The 17,440-nt window shown below is 35.7% G+C and overlaps 1 protein-coding gene across 1 annotated transcript in view; it reads right to left on the reverse strand.

Annotated features, from left to right (window-relative positions):
- Positions 1 to 2,698: 2,698 nt before the first annotated feature.
- The window catches only part of NitFhit (ntrilase and fragile histidine triad fusion protein NitFhit), a 61,510-nt gene continuing 46,768 nt past the window's right edge, over positions 2,699 to 17,440 (reverse strand). The window contains exons 9-12 of the mRNA XM_090369081.1: positions 13,687 to 13,803; positions 8,427 to 8,572; positions 6,214 to 6,312; positions 2,699 to 2,820 (exon numbers count right to left, since the gene is read on the reverse strand). Coding sequence (XP_090225207.1) covers positions 2,728 to 2,820; positions 6,214 to 6,312; positions 8,427 to 8,572; positions 13,687 to 13,803 — 455 coding nt within the window. The 3' untranslated portion in view covers positions 2,699 to 2,727. The remainder of the gene's footprint in view (positions 2,821 to 6,213; positions 6,313 to 8,426; positions 8,573 to 13,686; positions 13,804 to 17,440) is intronic.

Consider the following 17,440-nt stretch of genomic DNA (forward strand, 5'->3'; position numbering starts at 1 on the left):
GGTTAGAGCATATCTGAAACGGCAGGACTGGCGGGGGAGCTCACAGTCAGCCATGGTTAGTACCTACCAAAAGTGGTTCGAGGAGGAAAAACCCACAAACCGCCGGCAAGGTGTTGGATGACCACAGCTCATCAATGCTCGAGGTGAGTAAAGGCTCTCCCGGATGGTACGTGGCAACAGAAGGGCAACTGTGGCACAACTAGCAGGTAATTGGAATGTTGGTGATGGGAGTAATGTATCAAAACACACAGTACATTGAACCCTGCTGAAAATGAGGCTGCTCCTGAGTGCCCAAGCTAACCATGTTTCACCATTGACAGTGCCTACAATGGGCACATGAGCATCGAAACTGGACCTTGAGTGATTGGAAGAAGGCCGTCTGGTCCGATGAATCATGTTTCCTATTTCACCATGTGGACAGGCGGGTACATGTGCATCATTTACCTGGGGAAGTGATGCCGCCTGGATGCACTGTGGGATGAAAACAAGCTGGTGGCGGCGGTGTCATCCTTTGGGCGATGTTCTGCTGGGATACCCTGGGTCCAGTCATCCATATGCCAGGCAATCTGACATCTAGCACCTACCTAAACATCACTGCCGACTAGGAAAGACCATTGCCCTTTCGTGGCAACGGTCTTTCCCTCTGGTGGTGCCGTTTTTCATCAGGATAATGCGTCATGCCACACTGCCCGGATTGTTCAAGACTGGTTTGTGGAACATGAGGAAGACTTCCAGGTATTGCCCTGGCCTCCAAATTCCCCAGACATCAATCCATCGAGCATTTGTGGTTTGTGTTGGAACAGCAACTCTAATCTGCAGTGTCTCAACCACAGACCTTACAGGAGTTAAAGGATCTGCTGGCGATGTATTGGTACCAGATACCACAAGACACATTTAGAAATCTTGTAGAATCCATGCCTCGCTGGGTACGAGCTGTTTCGGCTGCACATGGAGGACCAACGTCATATTAGGTAGGTGGTCATAATGTTTTGGGTCATCGGTATATATGTGAGAGTATACCTGAAAATAATAAAACTGCAATTAAACATAATTCAATATTAATCCATTAACTCTGATAAATATATAACAGGAAAACTGGATCAGAAAAATTGTTGATCTCTTCTTGGCAAACTATCTAATCTAGCTTTTCTACGGGTATATTTTAATAAGTTATCCCAATGCAGTGTTTGTGTTATATTTAATTCTGACAATGCCCGCAATGACAGATGGAAAAGATTGCTTTATTTCACAAGCAATAATATGTCTTTAGTAAGGTGAAGCTGCAAAAAGAAACTTATAATCTTGTGTAATATGATAGCAGAGAGTAAATCATAATGCCAAGCAATTCTTCTTTGCATTCTGATAAAAGATAACCAACTGATATCATCCATTTCATCACTGACGTTATCACCTAGTTGTTTACAAGGGTAGGTTGGATGATTACAGTGGCCACATTTTTGATATAAAATACATCTCAAAAAGCAGTTTATCATATCTTTAAATTTAAAAATCCTCTTGAAATGAGAATGTGCTATTTAAAAATTATTTTTAAAAGTACAAAAGTATGAACAAAAACTGAGCAAACTGTTCACAAGAGACATACTTTGCAAAAAAAGCCCTGACAGATAAAGAAACAGAATAGTGTTTCTAATTCATCAATCTGAATATCATTCATACAGAAAAATTATCAAATTAACTTGTCAGATAAAGTCAACATCCTTCTTCCTTCTGGTAGCTTGTTCATAGAATATTCAGCACATCTCTAACTATTCCAATTTAATACTGGAGTAGTGAGAGCAGAATGCATGTTTAAAGAGAATTTGTCTATTCTTGTATCTTGTAGAAGTATTAACCTCTGGAGCCTGGTTGGAGTATGATTCTACAAGTTCAGGTTTCAGGAGTTTCTACATGGATGAATGGACCTTTCTTGGCAAGAAATGGGTTTTTAATCTCCCTGAGAAACAGAATAATGGTGAAGTAATGTAATCATCCACCTAACTCATAATACCTTTCTAATAATGCAGTTTCTTTCTACTTGTAAAGTGAGAAAGTCGTTAAGATAATGATATCTTGATTCACACTGCTCACAATTTGCTTGGAAAATAAATATTGGGGAAATAAAAAATAATAGGGGAAATAAATTTATTACAATTTATTTCCCCTATCTTAATGCAGATGAAAATTTGAGTACTCTTAAAGGCTTATTATCTATTACCATTGGAGAAAAAAAATGCACCCATATTCGGGGATATGCGGTGGTCATTCCCTGACCTTTCCGCATCCTCCGTATTTGGTGGTCACGGGCTCGAACCCCGGTCTAATCAAGAAGCGTGTGCTACACACTGCCACTCCTGCCCACCTGGCTATGGAGGCGTCGAGAGAGAGAGAGAGAGGGGAGAGAAGATGAGTACAGCGAGTAAACATCTTTCCAGAAATGTATATCCTTAATTTTCAGAGGTTTTTCACTTTCATAACCACTTACTAACAACCTTAGCAATAGATATGAAACTCTGCTTCATCCTTTACATTTTATTTATGAAAAAATACAGTGCACGGTGCATGGTTCTTTTATTTTTGCTATTTAGTGAAACTTTCTTAGGATTTTGGTTTTTCTGGTATCCTTACCATCCATTCATTCAGTGCTGATAAATTATACCTATATTTACATAAAAATCATCAACATATCTGAAAAATGCACATTAGAGATGTTTTAAAACATTCCAAAATTCAAGAAGAAATGTACTGGCGTAGTTTTCTGGCTTCTTGGGCCATGTCTTGATCTGTCCTCCATTTTTTATCTGTCTTATCATGTGATTGAAGCTGGAAAAAAAAAAAAAAAAAAAAAAAAAAATATATATATATATATATATATATATATAAATTTAATTTAATGAATATTCATTTCAAATTAGTTAAATAAAATACATTTCGTAAAGGAATTAAAAACTGGTAAACTGTGCAAGGCCCAAGGAGGATCATTAATCACATAAAATGACTTTTTATTCACAACAAAATGACAGAGATATTCTTATTCAGTAGCCACCTTGATTTTAATGTTAACATATTCTACAGTAATTAGAGTGCATAATCACAGCATTTTAACACATTTGTTTTTTTTTGTTTTTTTTTCATTCCCATAACTCATTCATCTTATGTTACTAATGATTTTTTTTGGCAATAAAGGATTTTTTGAGCTGCTCTGGCTTAAAATCTCTGTACCCCATTCTGTCAAATTCATCTGTTGCCTCTATCTTTCTCCCAACTTCACTAATCACTTGGAACTCTTTGACTTCCTTTATTTGAACCTTTACTTTCTCCAATCCAACTTTACTAACAGTGAGGTAATTTTCCTTGGTGATTTTAATGTTCACAACTCCATCTGGCTTCCATTTTCTAGTCAAAGAGGTCCATCTGGTTGAGATGCAGAGGCTTTTGCATTTACTAATGACTTTGCACAGATTGTTCATTTCTCTACCAGAATATCAGACAATCCTAATCACACAGCCAACACTCTTTTTTCATCTTTTCTCACACAAAATCCATCCAAGTACACAGTCGAGGTGAATGATCCTCTACGCACCTCAGGTCACAACTTTGTGATGGTCTCTTCTCCAATGGAGCCTTTCTCTCATGGTCATTCTCAGCCTTGTTTTGTTTGTTTGTTTGTTTGTTATTTGGTTTTTAGGAGCATTAGCAACTAAGGCCATATTGCTCCGGGATATACGGTGGTCATTCCATGACCTTTCCGCATTTTCCATATTTGGTGGTGACGGGCTCGAACCCCGGTCTAATCAAGAAGCGTGTGCTACGCACTGCTGCTCCTTCCCACCTGGCTATGGAGGCGCCTGCCTTGTTTTGTTTGGTGTTACAAGAATGCAAAATGGTATGATGAATGAGACTTCTATTCTTTTTGTTGGTTGAATTACAGTTTCAAATCTTCTGATGTCAACATTTGCCCAGTCATGTCAGTGAAATTATTCTTGTAGGGATGAAATCCTTTATTCCACACTCCACATTAAAAACTCAGCCTTTATTTAAACCTTGGTTTTCCAATAAATGTGCTAAGGCTGTTCAAGGTAAGAATGTTGCATATCACAATTGGCTTGCATCTAAATCTCCAGGGGTGCCTCCGTAGCCAGGTTGGGTAGGAGCAGCAGTGTGCTGCACACACTTCTTGATTAGACTGGGGTTCGAGCCCATGCCCACCAAATACGGAGGATGCGGAAAGGTCAGGGAATGACCACCATATATCCCCGGAGCAATATGGCCTTAGTTGCTAATGCTCCTAAAAAAAAACCAAGTAACAAACAAACAAATCTCCAGGTTCATTTTCTGCCAATACCAAAACTCACAACAATTGTAAAGTAGTTATTAATCAGTCCAACTTAGATTTTCAACATGCCAACAGTATAAAACTTGCTTCTTGTCCAAATGGTAGTCAAGCATTCTGGTCTCTTGTCAAAGCTACTGGCTTCAACTTTTGCCCATCTCTATTCCCACCTCTGTTAAAACCCGATAGTTCTATTACCACCTCAATTAAAGATAAAGCCAACATGATAGCATCCTACTTTTTTTCTAACTCTTGTATTGATGATCCTGGTAAACCACCTCCTACCATTCCAAATACACTCCATTCAATGCCTCCTGTGATCTTGCATCAAAAGGATGCCAGAAGTGTTGATTTTGAACAATGTTGATTCCAAGAAAGTGCCAGATCCTGATGGTATTTCTTGACTTATTCTCAAAACTTCTACACCTGAGCTTACTCCTGTTCTGTGTCAAATTTTACACTTTCTTTTTCCACTGGTGTTTTTCTTTCTGCTTGGAAATTTACTCATATCCAACCAGTTCCTAAAATGGGTAACAAATTCTCATCCAATTATTGACCTATTGCACTTCTGCTCTTTCTAAGGTAAGGGAGAAATCCATTAACCACATGCTCCTAAACTATCTTGAAACCTTCCATTTGATCAACAATTGCCAAGATAGATTCCATCAGTGTTGATGCACTGGTGATATACGGGCTTATGTTAACCATCTATAGACAAATTCAACAGAAATATTTGGTGAAATTCAAGAAGTTATTATTGCCATTTCAAAGACTTCTGATCATGTTTTACATAAAGGTCTTCTAAATAAGCTTTCATCTTATGGTTTGCCAATTATTTTTTGTAATTGGGTATCCAGTTTTCTCTCTGACTGTTCACTGCAGGTGACAGTAGACGGCTCTCTTTCTTCTAACTTCTCCCACTGTCTGTTTTTGTCTTGTATATTAATGACCTGCTTTCATTGACTGGAAATCATATCCATAGTTTTGCTGATGATAGCACATTGCATTCCACCTTACAGTTTGGGAAACCTTGTTCTGCACAAACAACTTCAACTTTGTGAATATCCACTACCAAGTCCTTGAATGCTGATCTCCAGTTAATTCTTCGGGGGGGGGGGGGGGAGTAAATATAACTTAGTTAATTTCAATCCTTCTAAAACTCAGTCCTGTCTTATGCCTTACAAAAGGGATTCTTATGCTCTTATGCTTATCTTTGACAACACTCAGACTGCTAAACAATATCACATATCTTTATTAGGGATTACCCTGACTTCTAATCTCTCTTGTCATAAGCACATCACAAATATTGCTTCTTCTGCATCTACAAAACTGGATTTTCTCTTTCGCTCTCAGTGTTACTTTTCTCCTAAACAGTTACCCACTCTGTACAAATCGCAAATTCACCCTACCATGGAATATTGTTCACACATCTGGGGCAGTGCCCTCATAGCCTCTCTCAGGCTTCTGGACTCCATTCAAAAGAGGGCAGTTAATTAATGACCAATCTCTTACCAAGTCTCTCCACTCACTGTCTCATATACATTCTGTTTCTGCTGCACAGACAAAATCAATGCAACTTAAAATTCTAAATATCTGACAATAAGGTTATATTTGCAGAAAACAAGTAACCAAAACATGCTATTTATGAATGAGAAGGAAAAGAGAATAATGCAAAAAGATTAACACATATAAAGATATGCCACTTTAATATTTACTTTACTAACATAACACATTCAATTAAGTTAACCAATGCCCAATATTTTTTACACTTTGTGTCATTCACCATATATGTATCTATCACTTTGTAACATTGTGATTTATATATCAATAATAACATTCTGAGAAAAGTTTAATCTGTTTCAATTAACTGATATTTACGTTACCTGAAAATAGATGTCATCATTTCTCTGAAAATCACCAGGTTTACGTGGAAGAATATGGACATGCACATGATGAATTGATTGCCCTGCATCTGGGCCATCCTTGAAATATAACAGAAAACATAATGCATATCTAAATATATTGATAAAACATTCACAATAAAATAGTTAACTAAATCTATATGCTAATCCTTGATTTTACCTTTATTATCACTGAACTTTAGCATTAGCATTAGTAGAGGCATATGATGCAAAAAAGCAAGCTTATGCAGCATCAGCCAAAAAAAATAAATAAATAATTCCTACACACTTCACCCATTCATATCCTCCAAGAATCTGTCTAGTTCTTCCTTGAATTTATTAAAACCATCCACTTCCACAACAACGGATGGAAGTCACTTCTAACAATCAACCACCCAAGGGCTGAAGGCAAACTTTTGCATATCTATCCTGCAACCATCCTTCCTCAACTTGAATTTATGTCCCCTCATGTATGCAGTCTCAAGCAAGAGGAAGAATGCCATTAACATTCAGCTTACTCAATCCATTCAAGACTAAACACCTCAATCAGATCTCCCTGCATGTGCCTAGTCTCCAGATGCTGCAATTTGTAGAACTGAAACTTTTCTAGATAAGAGCAACCTTTTGTTCCCTTCGCCAATCTGGCTGCTCTTCTCTGCACTCATTCCAGCAAATCTACATCCTTCCTAAAGTGAGGCTTCCAGACCTTTAACAATACTCAAGATGCCCAACCATGGCCTTGTATGAAGGGATAATCACCTCCTTATCCCTGCTAGCAAAGTTTCTATATATCATTGACAAAACCCTGTGAGCTGTTCTGGCAGCATGTCTATACTGCTTAGAGAATTTCATATCTGACTGCACAGTTACCCCCAGGTTGTGTTCATTTTCCACTACCCTGAGTGTGGTACCACACTGGTCACTCTAGGATTACTGTTACCCATATGCAATACCTTGCATTTGTCAATGTTAAAACTTTAGCTGCAATTTCTCAGCCCATCAACCCAATTTCCTAGCTCTAGTTGCAGTAGCTCACCCTTATTAGTCATTAACCACCCTGCCAACCTTTGTATCATCTGCAAACTTTGACATTAAGCCTGATATACAGTCAGTATCATTAATTGAAAACAACAATGTTGTTTTCAATATTTATTAATTGTTTATAATATTTGAGAAGTACTGTACTATTCAAAGAGTCCAGCATTATTCAGAGCTATGAAATATGTGAATTTCATTTTTATTGAAGACTTTCTTGAAAAAATAGTGGCTAGTCAAAATAAACTATTTTATATTGCTTGATTTTAATGTTTTTTTTCTGTCCACTTTTCTATGTACACATTCCTGCTCTACATAAATAAAAAGACACGAAACAGGTGCATTCTTGTTTCTTCAGTTATTTTTATCACTTTTGCTGAGTCGTGAAGTGATCACAGTAAGCAGCCTCTACTATATTAGATTTCTAGAACATATTTTTGCCCCTTCCAGTTTATACAGTGATTGAATTTTAACAGTTGTTCTCAACTTCTCGCTGAAAAGTTAAAATCAGTTACAGAATAATGACAAATGTAATTTATAAATTTGCTGTATTTCGGCTGCATTCCATTATTAAACAACATTTCATAACTCATGTACTGCATTCAAGAAGCATTTGTCAAAGCTTTACTATAGTTATTCATCAAATGTGGTTAACCACAAGGTGAGATTTGTGTAGCAGTAATTCCTAAGGGAGGGGGGGATGGGTACGTGATGGATATGGATTAACTTATCAATATGAAATATGACAGAAATATCCCTAAGAATTTTCATTTCATTACAAAGAATATTCGCATTTCATTAAAAAGTAGGAGACACAGGAGGACACCAATCAGATACAAGCGAGCAAGGCAACAGCCCAGTTGCCAGAATTTTTAGGGAGCCTCCCCAGTTATCTATTTGTATTTAGATATTATTAAATGGGATACTAGAATGTCACTGCTTGAGGTAACAAAATACCATGGGAGAAAATGTCCCAGGAAAATTTTTACTGCCAACAGCAAGAATGAAATATACTCTTAGTTACAGTATGGTCAATACAAGCATATATCATTAGATCAATCTAGAGCCCTTTTTTAACACCAAAGAATATCAGGTAAAGATAAAAATCAAACTATATTTATAGGAATAAGATGTGTTTCATACAAAAATTGGTTACTCACCTGGATGACTATAGTTGATGATGCTACATTATGCTCTTTCTCAATTATCATTTGCACCCTCTGTACACAGTTGAATAAATCAGATAGTTCTACTGCAGTTAAACTGATGAATCGTTCCACACATCTCAGTGGAGCTACTAACACATCTGGTCAAATTATAATGTTAAGAAGTAATGCTACTTTCTAATTTATAAATTTTCTGCACAAAATATTGGCACTACTTGTTTCTTTGAATGTGTAATGTAACATGTTCACATTTAAAGCAAGGGAAAAAATGTCAAAATTAATACAGAAAATTATCAAGGACAGGATAATGAACACTAGCTTTCTAAATTAAAATTTTAAGTTATGAAGTCATTATTAAGAAAAGAGATACTCAATGGGAATTACATGAAAATTTTAAATGAGAATACTATTCAACTAACACTATTACACTTTGTGGATATGACATCATAATGTTTTCTAACAAATTAATTTCCATTTCTGTATTAGCTCATCATGAATACATGAAATGTTTTGTGCATTTAAATAAACTTCTCATATAGATATTCCAAAGGCTATGGAGTTTTTAATCTTCTGCTACTTTTTAAACACAAGCTAAACAGCAGCAATCCAAATTCATTCATAATAATATAGTCGGACCTCTCTTTAATAAACTTCCATATAGCAAAATTTTCTATGTAGCAAACCCTTTTGATTTCTCCTTGGTCATTACATTGAAAATAGTTTCTGTATAACGAAGAAAATTTCCATATAACGAACTGATTTCGAGAGACGCGGGTACGCATTGTTTGCACCTCTGGCCTTGAGGCAATAGAGCTGATGCTGTGAAAAGCACAAATTAAGAGCTAAAAGGATTAAACATTAATCGCTTTAGCTTCTAAATAGCTAAAGGCTTTAATTCCACGAATTAAGAGCTAAAACATTTTATAATTTAATGGTGCCTGTAAAACCCTGCAGGAGGAAACTGGCCAACCATGGCACTGGATAGAAAAAGATGGAAAAGTTTGGGAGAGGCCTTTGCCCAGCAGTGGGTCAGCAATAGCTAAAAAGAAGTAAAACCTATACAACTTATACACTACTATGCTGAGAAGTCCAGCTGGTCAGCTGTCCACAGCCATTAGCAAAGATTAAGGCATATTCCTGATGCAAGCATTGGCTCTGGTCAACCTATTTTCTACTGTACGCATCCTATTAGGGAATTAGGAGAGAGTGATTTTCCTTTATCCTGGAAATTCATCTGTTTTTTCAAAGAAATGAGTCATCCACACTGTTGCTAAATTTCACCTGTTTGTTTACATGGTAGCTACAAGTGGTCCCTAATTTCAGCTTTGTTTTAACTGCTGTGCAAGTACAGTGACTAAGAGGAAATCCTTGAGAGTAGTGTGAAAAAGTGGAAATGCTTAATAGTGTAGTTCGTGGCATTAAAAAAAAAATAAATCACTTTACAATTTGATGTCCCTGCCAGTAGTGTGTCAACCATTCTGAAAAACCCTATTTCGATTCTCAAACTGTTTGAGGAAACAGGGCCCATTCGGAAGCGTGCGAAATTACGCCTTTGGGAAGATGAAGTTGATTCGAGACCAAAACATGCCAAATCAGGGCTATAAATAAGAGAAGAGTCTATGGAGTATGCATCTTTTCTGGGGCACAAAACATTCCAAGCCAATTTGTTCTGGTTGGCTGAACAAATTTAAAGAACATCGTGGCTTACTCGAAAAAATTATTTCTGATGAAAGTGTAGTTGCAATTGAAGAAGACTATGCCCATTGGAAAGAAACAGTTTTGAAAAAAATTATGAGGATGAGTCCAAAGACATATTCAACATTGATGAAACGTCTATTTTTTAAATGTTTGCCAAACAAGACACTGACTTTTAAAGGTGATAAATGTTTAGGTGGTAAAAAATAATTAAGGAGAGAATTATTAGTCTTGGTTGGTTCAAATATGGCCGGTAATGAAAAACTGAAGCTTTTGGTAATAGGCAAAAGTAAATAACCCTGATGATTCAAAAGAGTAAAGTTGTTAGAGTTGGACAACTACAACAAAAACCTTGAATGACAAGCAAAATTTTTGAGCAGTGGATTTTAAATTTCGATAGAAAGGTGATGAAAGAAAACAGAAAAATCAAGTTGATTATTGACAAATTATTGACAACTGCTCTGCCTGCCTTCACTCGGTAATTTTGAAACTTACAAGTATGAAGCTTGTTTTTTTCCTTCTGAATAATTCGTCTTAACTGCAGCCAAGGCATTATCAAGAAGTTGAAAATGCACTACCAAAGGCACATACTGAAAAAAATTATACTGAGAATAGAAACCAACTATCCTATAGATTCTGTTGCTTGTTGTTGCTTGTCTGTTGCTTGTTGCTTGTTGTTGTTATCTGTTATCTGGTTTTTAGGAGCATTAGCAACCAAGGCCATATTGCTCCGGGACATGCAGTGGTCATTCCCTGACCTTTCCGCATCCTCCGTATTTGGTGGTGATGGGCTCGAACCCTGGTTTGATCAAGAAGCACGTGCTATGCACTGCTGCTCCTTCCCACCTGGCTACGGAGGCGCCTATCAGAGTTGCGAGAGTGTGGAGTCAAGATATGATGGAAACAACAATTAAGAATTGTTTCGCAAAAGCAGGTTTTGCTAAAATGCTAATTAACAGAGATGAGAGGGATGAACTATTAGAAGACATTGAGCAATCTTGGGAAGAGTTCCAAGCGAGGCTTGATCAGTAGAGAAATTGTTCTTGACGAATTTTTAGGAGTTGATAATGATGTCATATTAGCTGAATATCTGAGTGACTCCAACATTTTGGAGCATATTTAAAGAACTAGTGACAATATCAACGATGAGTTGGATGAAAATTAGGGCAATGAAAGCAATGAGGGTAATATTAAACCTTTCAAACACAAAATGTTGGCAGCATTTGAAACTTTTCATTGAGGCCTTAAGTGCGAAAAAAATGTAACAGAAAATGTATCTGAGTGTTTAAAGTTTAAACAAATGCGAACATTTTTATGAATGATATACAGTAAAATTCAGTGTACAATAAAAAATAACCAAATATTTTACATAATTCTTAAAAGTGTACTAATGAATTGTAGGCATCATGTAAGTAGTCATTTCTTAATATGTATATATTAATAAATTGTTTTAAAATGTTAGAAAATTTATTCATTCCCACATCTTTCCCATATTTTACTATATTTCTGAATTTACAGTATTTTTCATTGTTGAAAAGGTCATATTTCTTTATAACAAATTTTTTCAAGGGAACGATCGATTTCGTTATATAGAGGTCCGACTGTATTTTAGTAAATTCTTATATCCATACACACCACTGTTCAACTCAGTTCTATCTTATTGCTTCCTCATGTGATCCAACATGTCACAAACTAAACTTAAAGGAGAGTTGCATACTGTGTGATCTCCGATTTCTTTTAAACTTCATGGGAGTAAAGTATACCTTAAAAAGAAGCAAAATAACCAAGTAGTATGACCTCCTCTGCCAACAAAGAAAATTAAAAGAGAATTTGTTTAATAGGTCCTTTACCAATAGGAACTCTCTTATTTCTTCAAAAGAGACAATATAATCAGATAGAGATCCACAGATGATTAAATTTGGCTATTAGCTTTTAACACGTATGTTTAAAAATCATTATTTGTGTTCTATATGATTCGAAATGTTTGTATTCAATTTTATTTTGAATATAAACATTTGCATTATATTTTCTTTTTCTTTTCATCATATTCTCATTCCAATACTATCTAATTAATGTGTTTCTGGATTGTTAATAAATTTACTTATTTTTATGAATAAGTGAAACTTTAAAATATTTACATATAAATATATTCTATAATTTAGACTGTCCCTTTCCCAATTAGCATGAAGTTTTCCTTTAATTTAAGTTCCTTCATAATTACCAAACTGATTCATATGCTAAATCTCTCTTTTCTTATTCTTCTTTGAAACTATTCTTCTTTACATACACTATTTTTAACTTATCCTTTTCATTTCAATTGTTTTATATTACCCAAATGCAAACTGAAGAGATATAAAAACTGCATAACAAGTATTTTGCAATTTTAATTTGTTGTTGGTAAGATATTCATGTTAACATTTAAATTCTCTAATATTTTGATAGAAATCAAAAATAATTAAATTTCATTTTTTTTAATGAAAACTCCAATTAGGAAAGGTATTAGATCCTATAATACTTAGTACTGTGCAAGGATTGAAGGCTGAGAAGACAGAAAATACTTGTTGAACTTACACTTGAATTTCTGTAGGTTGTATTTTTTGGGAAATACATATGAAAGAAGATTGGCTCCAAAGAAAAGAAGTAGAAGGAACAAATAAGGGAGAGAAGTTAGTTCTGAGTTTAGAGGTGAACAGAAAAAGGATAGTGACTGGTTGAGGCACATGTTCACACTGGTTTTGAAGAGAGTGGCAAAATTACAGATGTCAATTCCGAAGAACGGTGCCACGGAAGTATCTCTAGAAAAGGCATGAAGCGAAACAAAACATCTATGAGACAGAGTGGGGAGACTTGGTAAGAAATGGGTCATTAATTAACCTAACTGCCTATTTTGAACGGAGTCTAGAAGCTTGAGAGGGGTTTTGGGAGAATCACCCCAGATGGGGTGAACAATATTATGTGGTAGGGCAGATTTGAGATTTGTATAGTGAGTAGTTGTTTAAAAGAAAAGTTTGGAGCAAAAAAAAGAAGTGAAATCCCCAACAGAGATATGTGGTCTTGTCTGTAAATCTGAGTGTTATCAAAGATAAGCATAGGAGCAATAAACTCTTTTTTGTAAGTAAATAAGACAGGACTAAGTTTTAGAAGGATTGAAGTTAATAAAGTTTTTTCATGCTATGTTCGAAAATTACCCAGAGATCAACATGTAAGGAATTGGTGGTGACTTTTCAAGAGGTTGAAGCTGTTTGTTGCAGAACAAGGTTTCTCAGACTGGAAGGTGGAATGAATTATGCTATCACCAGCAAAACTATGGATTGGAGTCAATGGAAGATCATTAATAGTCATGAGTAAGAGATTGGGAGAAAGAACTGAACCTTGAGGAACACTAGCATTAGATGAGAAGTTAGAAGACAGAGCACTATTTACCATCACTCACAGTAAGTAATCATAAGGAGTAGTCAGTTGGCAAGAAGATCTTTACGTGAAAAATTATCAAAACCTTGGAATGTCAAGGAACAACTTTTTACCACTTCTATATCTAATTACAAAACAAAAAGGATACGTCCAGGAACTACTGGCTTTTTATTAACAAATGCCATGGACAGCCTTGTCTTGTAGAATATCTGAAGAGGTTGAAGAGTAGCTTGACCAAACTGATACTCAGACTTACATTGTATATCTGAAAATATTAATTCTTTCTTAGAAAGTATCTTAGATACTTTCTTTGAAAGCATTACTTTTAAATTATACTTGTATATGAAATGAAATATAATCTTCCAGTAGGCATTCTTTAGTAATTTGGTATTATATAAAATGGCATAAGTCAATTATTACCTATTTAGTACTATAAAATGGATAAGCCTAGACATTAAAGTCTTGCCAAATTAATGAATAAAATTTAAAAAGATCTAAATAAATTTACTTTTCATATGTAAACTAACCATGCTACACTATGTTGAGAAAATATAATTTAGAAAACTTTAACTAATTTACAAAATTACATATCAAACCTTTCAGAATCTTTGGTTCTTTCGTCAGTAGCCTTATGTTTGTTCTTATTTTATTTTATGTACACCTGTATAATACCATGTAGGTGTTTGCAAATTGACTGTAAAGTTTTAATTTTATCTAAATCTAAAGCAACTAATAAGGAACCAAATGTTCCAAAATGTTTGGTTTGTAATTATGTAACTACAGGAATCCCTTCCCAACAGTGGATTTGAGAGTTTATATTTGTATTTAGTTTTATATTTGTTTACCACAATTTTACAATCTACACTTTTTTTACCTACATGCAGTTCAGCCAAGTCCTCTTAAACAAAATAACATGATAATTATTACTCCTGTATCTTGTAGATCACATGTTGTTTCAAGGTTCCCTGCAATCTTGGAGACTCTGGAGTAACTTTGAAGATTAATTCAGGGAATTAATCTTCAAAGCTACTAGGCTTTTCATACCAACTTAGAAATACTGTTCAAGATTTAGGCCTAAATGGATGTCAGATGAACTAATGAAGCTCATTGCAGAGAAGGAAAATGCATGGGATGCATATAAATTAGCAGGTGACACAGAAGCCTACAGCAGATATAAGCTAGTCTCTAATCAAGTCACAAAGGAAGTTAGGCAAGCGAAGGCTGATTACGAGAAATCCTTGGCAAAGGATGCATAGAAAAACAACAAAGACTTCTTTACTGATGTAAACTCTAGAAGGAAGGCGATGAATCAGATTGGTCTAATTTTGCCAACAGAGACAAGGAGGTGATTATACCTTTGTATAAGGCAATGGCCAAGCCACACCTTGAGTACTATGCACAGGCCTCATTTTAGGGAGGCTGTAGAGTTGCTAGAACAAGTACAGAGAAGGGCAACAAGATTGGTGAAAGGAACAAAGGGGTTCTCTTACCAGGAGAGGCTTCAATTCTGTCAGTTGCAGCATCCGGAGACTAAGCACCTGCGAGGTGATCTGATTGAGGTGTACAAGACCTTGAATAGTTTGAGCAGGCTCAACGCTGATGGAATACTTCCACTTGCTGAGATTAAGAACCTGAGGGGGGCATAGATTCAAATTGAGGAAAGACAGTTGTAAAATAGATGTGTGGAAGTTTGTCTTTAGCCCGTGGGTAGGTGATTGCTGAAACAGACTTCCATCTGTTGTTGTGGAAGTTGATAGCTTAAATAAATTTAAGGCTAGACAAACACTTGGAGTGACCTGATGGGTGAAATGGGAAGGTTTTTTTGGTTGATGCTGTATAAGCATGCTTTCTTGCATCATATGCCTCAACTAATATTAATGCTGAACTATGCCACTTTTCTGCATAGTGCAGAGGGAGAGAATGTTTTTCCATTCTACCCTCTCAAGACACACTCGTCAGTGCCATATATACCAGGAGTCACTGAATAATTTCCTTCATGGTCTGTATAAGAAAATACAGTAATTCATCCCTGTTCAGATCCCCTTTTGACATAAAATTAATAAAACATTAAGTAAACATTATGATAACATACTTTTATTTTCTTTTATTACAGAACATGAAAAAGGGGCACTCACTATAAGATATGATCTATTTTATAAATGTCACATTCAAATAAAAGGAACTTACAAAAATGCAAAACTAAAATTATTAACTTTATGCAGAAATTATTCACTTATGTTCAGACCACTTGTGCTCCTTGAAAATTCACTGGTCATCTGAATATGGACAACCAATTGGTGACTCCTATATTAGCCGAGTTGTCAGGAGTTTGAGTGCAGCAGCACATGCTCTTTGAGTAGACCGGGGTTCAAGCTCCTGACTGCTAAATACGGTTGATCTGCCAACCCTGACTGCTAAATATGGTTGATCTGCCAAATGGACTAGCGTGGCAGGTTATGGTCCATTTCCCTCAACATGAATTGTTGAGGAGGGTTCCATCCTACAGTGGATTGATAATGGCTGCAGTTTACCTCTTTTTTATTTGTAACACTCTGAAGATTACAGTGTTTGCTGCATATTATTGCAAGTTAAAATTGATTTTACCATTTACAACAATCATTTTATTTATGTTGTATAAACAAAAGATGGTTTTGCCAAACATGGTATTACTATATGATGCAAGAAAGTAAGCTTATATATATGGTGTTAGTAAAAAAAAAAAAAAAAAAAATACTGCACACATCATTTGTTCATCCTCTCTAATAATTTATCTTATCCTTCCTTAAATTTATTTAAACTACCCTGTCCATCTGCCCTCTAATAATGTCTAATCCTCTCATAACTTTCATTCAAACTACCCACTTGCACAAAACCAGATGGAAGCATGTTCTAACAGTCACTTACTCACTAACTGAAAGCAAATGTTCATACATCTATCCTGCAACCATCCTTTTTCAATTTAAATTTGTGTCCACTTATGTGCACTGTCTAAGAAAGAATAGGATACCATCATCAACATTTAGTTTACTCAATCCATTTAAACCTTACACACTTCAATCAGGTCTCTTTGCAGGTGCCTAGTTTCCAGATACTGCAATTTACAGAAATGAAGATTCTGGGTAAGGGTACTAGGGTACTCTTTGGTGCCCCCTGACTAATATTACCCTTCTCTGCACCTGTTCCAACAGATCCTAAAATGAGGCTTCCAGACGTGTACATAATACTCAAGATGCAGCCTAACCACTGCATTATACAGTGAGATAATCAATTCCTTGTTCCCGCTAGCAAAGTTCTTGTACATCACTGACACAACTCCAAGAGCTGTCCTAGCAGCCCAACTGCACTGCTCAGAAAATTTTATGTCAGACTGTACAATTAAGGCTTTTTTTGTTCTCAAAATAGCTTGAGTGTGGTACTTCCAATTGATATGCCATTCTGGAATTACTACTAATCAAATGCAGTACCTTTCATTTATCAATGTTAAACTTCAATTGCCACTTCTCAGACCACCTTCCTAGTTTCTCTAGGTATTGTTCAGTAGGATACACACTGATTTCTGTCATTAATTTCCTGCCAACCTTTGTAATATCATCAGTAAACATACATATTTAACTTGATATACCCTCATTACTATGCTAATAAATATTGAAAAACAGTAGTAAGGTGCCAAGCACTGAACCCTGTGGGACCCCACTAATAACATTAGTTCACAAAGAGCAGTGGACATTAACAACCAACTCTGTTCCTGCTACTCAACTATACATTTACCCATAGCATTACAACTTGCTTCTAATGTCAAAAGGTTTACTAAGTATATGAAGTCAAAATTATTTTGAGATTGAAAACACCTTTAGTGGGATCAGATGAATTTTTGCATTATGAAAAAGTGTTACAAAAAAAGC

Source organism: Mastigoproctus giganteus, chromosome 2, assembly GCF_048544385.1.
Source record: "Mastigoproctus giganteus isolate SK-2022 chromosome 2, ASM4854438v1, whole genome shotgun sequence".
Taxonomy (NCBI): domain Eukaryota; kingdom Metazoa; phylum Arthropoda; class Arachnida; order Uropygi; family Thelyphonidae; genus Mastigoproctus; species Mastigoproctus giganteus.